The sequence below is a fragment of the Lycorma delicatula genome, chromosome 5, assembly GCF_047948215.1.
Source record: "Lycorma delicatula isolate Av1 chromosome 5, ASM4794821v1, whole genome shotgun sequence".
In the NCBI taxonomy this organism is placed as follows: Eukaryota; Metazoa; Arthropoda; class Insecta; order Hemiptera; family Fulgoridae; genus Lycorma; species Lycorma delicatula.
The window spans coordinates 79993842-80007795 of NC_134459.1; the positions used below are offsets into that span (position 1 = coordinate 79993842).

General features: G+C 28.5%; 1 protein-coding gene across 2 annotated transcripts in view; it reads left to right on the forward strand.

The window, feature by feature from the left end:
- Positions 1 to 3650: 3650 nt before the first annotated feature.
- mtTFB2 (mitochondrial transcription factor B2) overlaps positions 3651 to 13954 on the forward strand; it is a 55566-nt gene continuing 45262 nt past the window's right edge. For both annotated transcript variants that reach the window (XM_075366451.1, XM_075366450.1), the window contains exons 1-3: positions 3651 to 4234; positions 7428 to 7588; positions 9997 to 10138. In XM_075366451.1, the coding sequence (XP_075222566.1) occupies positions 3880 to 4234; positions 7428 to 7588; positions 9997 to 10138 (658 nt within the window). In that variant the 5' untranslated portion in view covers positions 3651 to 3879. The remainder of the gene's footprint in view (positions 4235 to 7427; positions 7589 to 9996; positions 10139 to 13954) is intronic.

Here is a 13954-nt window from a genome sequence, read left to right on the forward strand (position 1 = left end):
TAGAAATATTACAACATGAAATATCAGTCTTTTGAAACACCTTAAAAATTGCTTTCCACTTCTCTTTAATTGTATCTTGTACTTTTTCAGAACTTTAACCACAACGTATCCTTTGGTTTTGAATTACCTTCAACAATTTACATTCATCAAATAGATCATCAATATTTATGGAATCTTTTATAATTTCATTAACAACTTGTGCACTCTCTTCTAAATCAGACCAGGCAATTTCAGTTCATAAATTTATCCATTGAAACTTACTAACTTTATCAAAACTGGTTCTCCACAATTCTATTGAATACTAGAATTATAGATATTGTCTTTGAGAAGAATTTTTATTCCTGAACATCATTATTTTCTTTCAGAGTGCATAGCAATCCTTTGGCAGAAGATGGTATAAATATGTGGGTTTTTCTTTCCTGAAGTTGCAAATTAATTCAGATTATGTCTGAATGCTTCTGTTGCTGTGATAGAATTAGCTTCCAATTTTAGAACTACATTATTAAATAACTGTGGAGTACCATATAAAAATTTCAAAAACAGTTCACTTTCTAGATTTAAAAAAAATCAAATAATAATTTTGGGCATTTGTCGCAAGATAAGAAGTATGATTTTAGGCCATCAAAAATGGAAAGAATTCTTTTTATTGCAGGTAATAAACTAAGGAACCTTGTGCTGCTATGAGATAATATTTTTTTGTAATCTGTTTTCACAAATTCACAGAACTCTTTAAGTTTCGTTACTCTTACTGTATATATGTGAAAATATTTATAAATTTTTATAACAATAACTTCTATATCCAGGGCTAGAGAATCACATACTGTTTGTACTGAATTGTGTACAATGTGGCCTGAACAACCAATTTCTAAAGTAGGTCTATCTAAATCACTTTGAACTTTTCCGAACACATTTTCATTCCCCTTTCTCTTTACACCACCAAAATTACTGTTAGTGTTATCAACAGTATAACAAACCAACTTTTCTTAAAGTTTGTATTTTTTCACACATTTTAAAAGATACTGAGTCAAAATTTGAGCAGTTTCACCTGACACTTCATCAAAATTTAAAAGTTTAACTTGAATTCCCTCCTCCAGACTGAAATATCTTACAACAATCAGAACAAGTTTTACTTCACTTCTGTTTGAGCTATCCATCGTTACTGTTACATAATTAATGTTTTCCAAAGAACATAACACATTACCAAATATAAATGGCGAAATAACATTAACAATAATTGCTTTGGTTTTGGTTCTAGCAAATGAAGATTTTGGGTCATATAACTTTTTAACCAGTTTAGATGTGCAGTCTGATGTTTTGAAACTGAGTTCATGTCTAGAAGAGTGGTATAAAAATGTAGCTTCTTTAGCAGCACACTCCAGATGCTGTTATTGTTATTCCCATTTTTCACTTTAAAAAAATCTCTTATGTTTGCTGAAGCAGTAGCATTAATAGCACTCCTATTTTTAGCTGTTTTTGCATGGTCTTCAATATCACCCATAAAGGAAAGCCTTTATGTGCAACAGAAAATTCTCCAGTACATAGTGCGCAATAAACATGTTCATTGTTACTGTCATTACCCAATTTCAAGATTTATATTCCTATTGCAGGTTAACATTAAACACACGTTTTCTTTTGCCCATTGCTAAATGATGAGACAAAAAACAAAGAGATAAAATTATCAAAAATGTATAGATGAGTTACTTCACTCATGAAAACACCATAAACACATTGTCTCTGTTGTGTTGCCAAATGACTAAGTAAAAAGTTGTGGCGAGACCAATAGCCACACCTCGTCAAAATCGACATCAGCACTTGTTCCAAGATCCGTTGAAAGATGCATAGCCATAAGAGAATGTTTAAAATCACAATGTCGGACATATGGGTCTAAAATTTTAAAAAAATCCTCACCAGTCATAAAATTCTCAAATCCCGGATATTTTTGCAACCTTAGACAGCACTAAAAAACCAGGACAGGTTCGAGCCAATTCCACATGTACGGTAGAAGTCTACTCACATTATACACTTATGCTTACAATGAATGTTTATTATGACTCATGTATGAGCAGCATAAAGAGACCATAAAATTAGTTGAAGCCCCAATTATTATTTGATTTCATTAATTTCTTCCTATAAATCCATATTGTGATTTTTTTCTGGTGTAGCTTTAAATTGTACTGATCAAAATTATCTATATGGGAAGAAAACTTTTGTCTAAGCAACAACTTTTTAAATTTCTATTTTCGTAAAAATGAAAGACTTAAAAACTTAATTTAGTAAATTTAATACTTAAAATACTATATTATTGCATAAGTAGACTTTTGTCTGATAATTGTTTTGTAACATTATGTAAGAAATAGACTAAGAACAAATTTTAGACATTCAACTTTACTCCTGCAAATTTAATATCAACAACCAAGGATCTCTCAGTGTTTATATGTAGCATATTTTATTTTATTTTTAAGTCATATTATAAAAGTGGCCAAAAAAAAGTTATGTTAAAAAAATGTTATTACAGAGGAGCGATTCAAAAAAAATAAATAGGGTATTACAAATGAGCAGTAATAAAAAAATGGTTAAAGTATTTTGTGCATGTAATTCCTTTTATAAGAAATTAAATTATCATTTCTCTAACAGAAAGCACTGATTAGTAATTGACTATGAAAAGTTTTTAAAAATGTTGACTGGAGTGTACTTTATTAAGGTGAAAACTACTGACTGAGTACCTTTTGCTTTAACTAAAGCATTCCTTCAGAAAATGCCACTGAGAGCTCTGAATACTGTGGTGCTTACTGGTGAATTAGTTTCAGAAAGATCTTTCTTGTTCATGAGATTTATTTATTAACATACAACATTTGTGTTGAAAGATTGTGAATATAGTTTGATTGTTTCTGCAAGTTTTTTTCTTCTGAAATGTGTGTTATGTTTTATGTATGCTCTAGCCTTTTTTTTTATTTGTGGTAAATTTTTTCATTGTGGTTAACTGAAGTGGTATAATGTTTGATGTTACTATTTTGTACCATTTAGTTTCTTGCTTTTAATTTGTGTTGAAGTTTTCTGTTGTATTCATTTTTTTAGTTAAATATTTTATTGTCAGTAGTTCATTATAATTTTAAGTTAATCTCTACAAATTTGTAATTTTCACGCAGAGCGGTACCATCTTACATTTTAATGAGAATTTTTTACTTTTCATTTAGTGTATATATGAGTTCCCATAATAATAATTAAACGTTTTTCTTTTTCAGAACGAAACAGTGCTTTAGTTAATATTGATTTAATTATTGGGAAATTGAAATTTATCTCAATTATTGTTTTGAATCTTTCATTTTTATTACATACCAGAATTTTTCATCCTGCATAAAGTAATGAAAAGTTTTAAAAACGTGTAGTAATACGTTTAAAAACAGAATATTACGAAATTATCTACTATCTGAAGGATTTTCGAGAGACAGTTATATTTGTTAGTTTTCCAACTTTGTTAAAAATTGTTTAACAAAACAATTTGGGTTTCTCTATTGCTAATTCTTTGTTTTTATTATACCTCACTATTTTTTTCGGCAGGAATGATATGTTCAATGGAACAAATTGTTAATTAAACCTCATTTTATTTCTATTGACACATATAGTTCGTTCATATTCACGCTTGTTATATGATTCGGTATAGACCTGCATATTGTTGCATAAAATAGTGGAATAGGTTATAATTTCTACTGAGCGGATTTTTATTATTTACGAACTACAGAAATGAATTTTGTCCTACATTCTTGTGTTGTTTACTAGAGTTACATTTAAGTAATATTTGAGTGACCTCATTTTTTGTTTTGCTTATTAACCTCCATATTTAACTTAAATGTTTATTCAGTTTTATATGTTATAAACAGAATGCAAGGATTCAGTTATACGCTGTGCCTTTTCTATTTAAAATGTTTGGATTGTAAAACTTGTTACAAAATGACAACATTTTTTCCAGTTGCCCCAATTACATTTATTAAAAGTTCTAGATTGTGTAGCAGTGTTGAGATGCCGGCAGTAAATAGTAATTTAAACCAGGTAACACAAAAGCCAAAAAGTAAACAAAAACGTAAGACTGGTAAAAAAACCAGGATACCAACAAATCTTTCTTCTCTGGTAAATTACATCGATTCAAAGAAGTCATTGCGTTGTAGAAAAGAAATCATAATTTCCGCATTTCATGAAAAGGAAAAAGGAGTTTATTTAATGGATGAAAATGTAGCAAGTAGGTTTGGTTTTAATTTTTGTTTTTACATTTTAATTGATTATTCAACTTCATATTATTTAGTTTACTTGCCATTTTTGATGTGTGATCCTGACTGCCGCAGAAGAAGGTTGAATATCTCAAAACTACCTTTAATCTTCATCACAGAACAGTGTCAAATAGCAATCTGTTAATAAAAACTAAAAAAGTTAATTTTTGTTTAAGAACTTAAAAAAAATCACATTTATAAATATTTTTGACAGCAGATCATAATTTTAAGGTATATTTTAATTTTTTATTGTTTTCAGTTATGTTTTAAACAAAATTAAATTCAGAAAATGAAAAATTTATAATGAGTTTAACTAAATGAAAAATTTATGACTAGTAGGCTCTTTTAATTTCCCTTATTTCTATTTAATTTAAGTAGAATTCAAAATGTTTGTGATTGTATTTGAACTCTTGATTATGCAGTCATCATTAAAGGATTTTTTTTTACGTGTTGAATTAATTGACCCCATAAGTTCGAAGCTGTGGGAAAATGAAAATTAAATTTTGTAATGTATGAAAAATACCATACATGAATGGAATTTGAACCCAGGCCTCTGAATGAAAGGCTGAAACACTATCACTCTACCACGGAGATTAGCAATCAGATAAAATAAAATTAAATATGAAAAAATAAACTAATGAATGAATGAAATAAAGTATTTTTAATAAGCAAAGTGTTATTACTTTTACTATAAAACTATAAATATATTTTTTCATCTATTTGACAATCAAATTACTGTGAGAAAATAAATACAGTTGTTTCAAATTTATTTTATATAGGTAATAAATGGTTACACTAATATTTTGGTAATTTTAAGGTAATATGCAGATTAAATACAATAAATCAAAATTGAACATCCAGTCTCTTTACAAATTAGATAATAGTTTATTTTAGATTAAATAAAAAATCTGATGAGGACACTACACCTGATGAGGATGTCTGAGGAGGACATCTGATGAGGACTTCCTTGTACACCTATCAAATTACATATACACTTTTTTTTTTAAATGAAAATGACATAAAATTTTATTTTATTAATAACTTCTGATATTTTTTATTGTTATTACTGAATTATTATTATTAATTGTAAATTTTTTTTACAATCCGAGACTAATAAGTGCTACTTTTCATATATCATTGAAAAGCTCTCAATGAGGGCTTATTACTGCAGTTAAGAAAAAGTCAAAATTCAAATTTTTGGTTTTGGCCTTTTTTTGAACTTTTTTGGTCCAGTCAATTGTAATTAAAAGGGGAGGTACACAACTAGATGTTATATCAGTCCTAAATCCAAAATTTCAACATCCTATGACTAATCATTTTTGAGTTATGCAAAATAGATATGTACCTACAGATTGTTCAGTGGCACGCCAGAACTAGTCAAAATGGATACGTCTGTTGAAATTTGAAAACCAAAATTTTTCACTATCACAATACTTCCTTTACTTTGTACAAGGAAATAAAAATGAAATAGAACAATCTACCTAACCTAGCTTCCTTTTTAAAACTAAACTTACTGGTTAATATAAGCCCCAGTACTTATTATTGATAACATCAATAATTGATATTACGTTAGAAACCAATGATCATTCCATTACTTTCAGAACACTGTAGCTGTTATTTTTATATATTTATTTGCAAATATATCTTTTTGATTGTAAAAAATAGCTGAGTCATAATTGTCAAAAAAAAAGCTGGTGGCATCCTGACAGAGGACAGACTGATGATTATGATGTGTTATCAGGTTTAGGGTCTAAAAGAATTCTCTGGTAAAGCCCATCTGGGCTATCTTCCACTACAGTGGTCAGGATATATATATGAAGAAATGAAGAGAGAGGATGTTGAGATATGCATTTAAGACGCTCTTCAGTCTATACATTTGTAGTTTACCAAGGTCCTTACTAGTAAAGTTATTTTTCAATTTTATTTCTGCATCTTATATACATGAAAATTTACCATTTTCATATAGATCTTGATGCATTTGAAATGTTGGCACATAGAATGATTCTCTGTGTTGCATGACCAACTCAATTATAAATTAGCTGGGTATACAGAGGAGGATCTCTGTAATGTGCTTCCAGCGCATCCTCTGCTTTTTTAGCCATATAGTCCGTAGATCTTGTGAAAATCTTGAGAAGGGAAAAATTGAGGGCAGCCGATATGCAGAAGACCATTGAAAAGATGGCTGGACCAAATTGAAGAGACAATTGGAGAAATGTTAAGCACATTTATACAAATGGCAAAGAACCATGAGCTATGGTGGGAAATTGTCAACACGATATGAATCGGGTTACGAGGTCTCAAACATGAGAGGAAGTGTCACTGATATATAGATTTTCAAACTTGTTTGCTACATAATTTTTTTGAAAAAGAAAAATAAAGAGATACAAGGCTACCATAATTAGTGTATAGTGAATAGCACTAACATTGTTAATGGGAACTACACCTACAACTGTTGATTGTGATCACTGGCACCTTAAGGGTTAAAAATCTTCCTGTTATGCATTATGTCCTTTTTGTAAATAATCTAATCTAATTATGTTTTCTGTAACTTTTATACAGTTTTTGAACAAAAGTAACTGTAGACTTATTGCTTTTCAGAGATTGTAAAAGATTGTCTTTAATGGCCATTTTTCTCCAGTAGTCAAATTTGCTAATTTATTTTCTATCCTTGAAACATAGAATTTGATTTAGTTGGAGAAATTAAGTTGTTCTAACACCAAATGTTAAGAGATAATTAAACACTTTATTTACATCAGATCAATTAATTATACACACTACATCAGAAATTGTATCTTGGTAAGATAATGGAACCCTTACAATTACCTATAAATGGTTAAGGGAAACCATGGAAAAACCTTGATCAGGATATTAAATGTGCAAAATTAATAAATAAAAAAGAGAAATAGTTGCAGTTAGTATTAAGTAAAATAACAATTAAATAAAAATGATGCTTATTTGAAGGTAATAAAAAAATAAATTTAAAAAAAGTTGCAGTTTTGAAGACAATTGATAGATATTTGAGTACTTAAATACTTTTTTCATTAAATTGAATACTCTTTCAATTTAATTTTATCTAACTAGTATAATTTACAAACTAATCTGTTAATAGAATTTAAGTTTTTAGAAGATGATGTCGGTTACCTTTTTTGTTTGCCTTTTTTCTAGAAGATATATCAATATTATTAGCTCCTGAATTGAAAGATGGTAATAGTCCTGTCATTGAAGCAAATCCAGGTTTAGGTTTTCTTACAGATAATCTGCTGAATACTGGAGTTCCTTATATGCAACTTATTGAATCAAATAAAATGTTCTTTGATTATTTAACGGTATGATTTCATTTTTTTTAGTGTTCTTAATTACTAAGTATAATTTTTTTTGTCAATTATTGTGGTAACATTTGTGCTAAAAAAAAGTAGTTTTCATGTTACTATTAGCTGTTTTAGTTTTATCCAAAAATCATTTTATCATTTTTCCTATTATAACACTTGAAAACAGTGATATTAAATTAAAGTTATTACTTTATTTTCTTTCAGTGATTATAAATTGATTGTTAAAACTGTATTGATGTTTTTCAACTGTTGTGACTGCTACAAATTGCTGTAAGACTCTCATGTAGAGATTTTCATGTGAAGTATAGTACTCATTGATTTTAAGTATTACTAGTAAAGCCACACTTTCAACATGCTTGAGAGTGTAATATTTACAAAGCCCCGAAATTTTATAAAATCAGAATATTAAATGAATAAACAGCACATAGATCAAATTTATCATTCATCTGTGATCGAGCAGAAATTTCTGGAAGTAGTCTTACTTTAAGACAAGTGACATTAGAAGTACAGCTTCTTGTGTCTACTGATGAACTTTGTTTTCAGTGAAAACTCTAATGATGAAGTAAATGTTAAGTAAATTAAATATTAAGTAAATGTTAAGTAAATTAAATATATGAAGTAAATTAAGTATATTAGCTCTGTAGAGGTATGGAACCAATATTGACAAGCTTGAAACTTTATTTATTTTTTTTTTTTAATTTATAAAGTTTGTTTAATAGCACAACAAAAAAATGATAAAACTATTTACAATTCACTTCCAAATTAATTAAACTTTTTTTTAAAGAACCTTTTTGTGTTAATTACCTTTATCTTCTTCAGTGGAGTTACTTGTAACATTTTATAATGGTGGTAACCTTAAAAAGATTAGGAATAAACAACTTTATTTTATAATCAAATAATATATGTTTAATCTCATATCTTGTCACATATTCTTCATCAGATGGAACATATACAAATAATACATGCAATAATAAATTCTACATTTGTAAATCACCTCCTAGAAACAGGATTCACATACAAAAACATTGTCCATAGTATGCAAACTTTACACATAATGCATATAAAATAAAAATCACAATTTCTATACACTTTTAAAAATGTTAAATTTACCAGTGAATTTAAGTATTTTTGATAAAAACAGCATACTAGACTTGCATATCACTGTGCCCCCACTTATGTTATATTGAAGCTATAAGGAAAAATACTCAGGACTGAAGGAAATAGAGAACATTCAGTTGAAGCCTGCTGAAAGAGTCACCAAAGAATACACTTACTCATTTTTTCTTATCTCTGTTGAACTTGTGGGTTTACAGTATGTTACAAAATATTTTACTACATGTTGGTAGAATATCTTTTACTGTTAATGGTGGATTACATACATAAGTTATTTAATAAATAATGATTGGTAATAGATTGGTTATTCAGATAGGTATTTCACAAAAAGTGATAAGGTTCACAAATCAGCACAATAAATGAATAAATTATATGAATAAATTCATATTTTTTTATTCTTCATTTTTTTTAATTTCATTTCATATTGAATAAATATTTTTAACTTTTATGTAACGTGTCATTAAACCATTTTCAAATTATTCAAAATAAGGTTTTCATGAAACTAGGTTTTGATATGCGTAAAGATAAAAAATTTCCCCACTCTCTTTGTACTCCATGATAGAAAAGTATGATTGATACTGTGCTGACAACATGTTCTAACTGCTTCTTTACCACTGAGTTTGCTGTCTGTATTTTTGCCTGAAATTATCATCTCTAAAACCAATATAGTAGGTTGTACTTTTAATATAAATACATTAACTTTAATGGTTTTTGATGACCTGACATGAGTAATAAGTCATTGCAGAAGATGATAAAGCCATTCTCAAGATAACATCCTTTACCCAGGAAAAGTGAGGAGTGAAATGACTTTTCTTCACCAAGCTAAATATATGATTGTACATCAACAAACTTAAGCCCACCAAAGTACAGGTAATATTAAGCTCAATAATTAAATATCTTTATTAATGTCTGGCATTTGAAAAACTATCTAAACTTCACTATAGATAGTTAATGGTATAGCAGATGTTTGTTTGACTAATCAGAAGGATCATATTTTATCAATAACAGTATGTTGCCCTCTGCTCTAAAGGTGTTGGATTAAGTTATTATACACTTTAGAATAATTTTTGTTACAGGCTAAGTTGGTGTCCTGATCAGCATGTTGAATTATAAATCAGCTGGTCTCAAATCAGTTATTGATGGAATTCTAGGATTTTTTAATTATTTCATTGATCTCATATTTCTTATTAAAATTTGTGTTAATGCTTATCTGACATTGCAGTATTTAAAATTAAATTAAATACGCAGCTTTTAATTATTCACTAATTGTTTGTTTATTACTTACATTTTAGAAAAAAGAATTTCCAAAACATGTTGATATTTATCAGAATGATATTCTTAAAATTTGGAAACTGCTTTTTTTGGATAAACAAGATGATGGAAAAAGACTGAAAAGTCTGTTTTCAAAAGTACCTTCCAAAGATTGGACAGATGGTTTGTGTATTATTTTTCATTATTAATAAAATTTAAGTTTTTTGTAATTATTTTCCATTAGTTGTGATGATGAATCAATTAATTATTTGTGTTGATTATTTTTTTGTGTAGAACTAAAATTGACTAATACTAATTCTTAGTCGCATTGATTTTATATTATTATCTCCTAAAGCATTATAGTACGTAAGGTATTAGGTAAGTAAAACTTGACACACTACTCTGATTTCCAAATTTGGGTAATCACACTCCTCATGAAGATATTGTCAATACTAAAGAAATAATGAAAAAACCATTTACTATTTGTCATTACCCTTTAGCATTCATTGAATAATTTACTAAAATAATTAAGAAAATTAGTAGATGTTTATAAACATGTAAGTTGTGAAAAAAGGAAACCAGCAAATCTCTTTAATAATATAAAAATGATTAAAAAAAAAACAGGATATTTAAAACTAAGAGAATAGATACTGAATTAATGAAATCATTGTAAAATGAAAATTATGTTTAGCTAAAAGTAGGATTATAAAAAATGGCTAGTATTTGAATGAAAGAAAATAAGAAATGTTAATCCAGTACTGCCAGTAAAAAAAATAGTAGTGAAAGTCTCACCTTGAAGTAGGAATAAAGTTTAAGCAAATAAATTAACTACCAAACATAATCAGCTCATATCTCCTTTGATCAAGCAACTATTTTTACAAAGATTTTGTCAATATTTCAGAGGTTAAAACTGAAGCAATGTGAAATTGACTGATTCCTACGTTAGCAAAGGGTGTTTGATTAATCTAAAAGATAAGATAGATTACAGAATACTAAAATACTAGATAAAGTTACAAGTACAGATATTGTAGCTATTGAAGACTATCCCAACATGTTAGCTAAAGTTGTGAAGGAAAGCGAATATTTAGCTAATATGAGGCATGTTCAAAAAGTAACGAGAATTTTAAAATTTTAGGTGGGTTGTATTAGTCCGATTCTTGCTATTTTTTCATTGTTGTATTGGTAAACATGTCTTAAAAGTATCTGTACATTTTTAGCCATAGTGGATGTTTAGTCTGTTGTCAGCTGTCAAAAAGATAACATGTGTTTTGGTACGATAGGCGATTTTTTATTTGTATAAATAATGAATCGGAGAATTTGTATTAAATTTTGCTATAAGAATGAAATAAAGTGTAGCAATGTTTTAAAAATATTAAACATTGCTTTTGGTCAGTCTGAAGCAAGGGTTTACAAGTGGTATAAGCATTTCCAAGAAGGTCGTGAAGACTTTGAAGATGACGATCGCCCCGTATACCCCAGCATATCAACAACCAATGAAAATGTGGAAAAAGTGAAAGAAATGATTATGAATGACACCAAATCACAATCAGAGAAGTCGCTGATGATGGAGTATCAATTGTCTCATACCATGAAAATTTTCAGATGTTTTGAGTATGATACGTCATGACAGCAAAATTTGTTACATAATTGTTGAATTTCAAACAGCGGCGAATGGAAGTTGCTCAGGAGTTGCTAAATGAGGTCAACAATGATGCAGAACTATGGAAACGTGTCATAACAGGTGATGAAACATGGATTTACAGATATGATGTCAAAACTAAGGCTCAGTCGTCCCAGTGGAGGCATCCTGGATCACCAAGACCGAAAAAAGTTCAACAAGTACAGTCGAATGTGAAGGTTATGCTCACTGTATTCTTTGATTTTAACACCATAGTGCATCATGAGTTCTTACCACAAGATCAAACGATCAATAAGGATTATTACCTACAAGTTCAACACTATTTGCGTGATGCAATCTGAAAAAAAAATACTCGGATTTGTGCTGAAACAATTCATGGCTTTTGCACCATGATAATGTGTCTGCTCACACTTCATTGCTTTTTTGTCAATTTTTAGCCAAAAACAACACAACAAATGATACCCCAGCTGCCATATTCGCCAAACATGGCTCCATATGACTTTTTTCTATTCCCAAAAATAAAGAGAACCTTAAAGGGCTGTCGTTTTATAAGCATAGATGAGATTAAAGCGAATAGCTGAAAAAGCTAAACAATATTCCAAAGATTGAGTTCCAGAAGTGTTTCGGGGATTGGAAAAAGCGCTGGCATAATTGTATAATATCTAATTGGGACTATTTTGAAGGGAATAATATTAATGAAGACAAATAAATAAAATTCTTTCCAAAACACAAAAATTCTCGTTACTTTTTGAACACCCTCATTTGTATGATATTGACTGTTAATAAAATATGCCTACTGAAAACGTAAAGCATCTCAGATATATGTAAACAAAAAGAAAAAATATACCTAATTTTAAAGTTATAGTAAACCATGAATTATGTTTCTACTCATGTAGAGAAAAACAAAATAAAGTTAGATAATTTATTTTCACCTAAAAAGTCATTAAAACACCTCTTCTTGAAAATAAGTGTAACAGAATGGTTGTACAATGCTAAAGGCTCAATTTGTGATGATTCTTTATGAATAAATTAGATTATAAAGGGGGTTTATAGTACCAGTACATATTTTTAGCAATAAAAATAATATTGAATAAATTGCCAATTATAGTAGCATTAAGTGAACAACTAACTGAGAGTTCCTTTCTTCCTCAATTTTGAATTTTAGTGTTTGTTTCATTGATATTATTTGTTTCATTAATTTTTACTCATAGTACTTATACCATTGTCTCACTAAGAAACTGAAAAAATTTCAGAATATGTTCTGTAAAGAAAAAAAAAGAAAAAAACAGGTCTCAGAAATTTTATCTGTTGTAAGATTTTACAAATTTATTATAAAACAAAAAAAATTCTTGTCACAAAACATAATTTTTTAGGTTTGATGTATAATCATAATTATTAAAATCATTAAATTCTTATTAAACAAATAAAATTTTGCAAAAAAAAAATTGTACAGATCTAATTCTGATAAAAAATATGTAATATCGACTGAACATGAAGAAGAGATTAAGAAATTTGAATTTTAGTAAAACAAAATTTTACAGACCAAATGTTACAGAAAAATTCTTTATTATAATTTTTAAACCAAAATAAGAATCATTTAAATTTAATAAAGTATCTAGAAGTTTGTTGTTTTCTCCAACCAGTTTTCCAACTACTGCTGGACCTAGATGTATGTATATGGAAAATGCAATTACTGCTACTGGCTTGCCAAGCTTGATGTAGCCGCAGATGTGTTGCAATGTAAGTGTAAATGTACCAGTAAAAATGTAGTCTGGATAGATTCAGATCGACCACCCCTGAGACATGTGGTTTTGAAGCCCTACAACCAAAGAATACCAGTATCAATAGTCTGCAATTAAAATTCATATAAAAGCAACTGCCTTTAAAAGGACTCGAACTTTAGAAGTCTCAACTTCAAAAATCAGCTGATTTTCCAATGACTAGTTTAACTACTAGACTAACCCAGCAGGTTAGCAAAATATTTAGAAGTAAAATAAATTAAAAATAAGTAGCAGTTATTACAAATATATTTAAAAAAGTGATATTAGATGATAGTTTAATTACTTCTTTCTCAAGAAAATTAAAGCCAATATTAGAAATCGATAGATTCATTAATTCACCTAATAAGCTGTGAAGGTTGTACGTGGGAATATGGAAATGAAATATTGTAGCATGTGAAAAATGCCATACCTAACCAGGATTTAAACCTGGGATCCCTAGCTGAAAGACCAAGATGCTACTACTCCACCACAAGAGATTAGCAATAGTCTTGAAAAAATAAATTGAGAAATTATGTATTTTGTAAGTCAGCTGAGTTAATAATTGATCAACAATTGAAATTTCTGTATTGTATTTACATA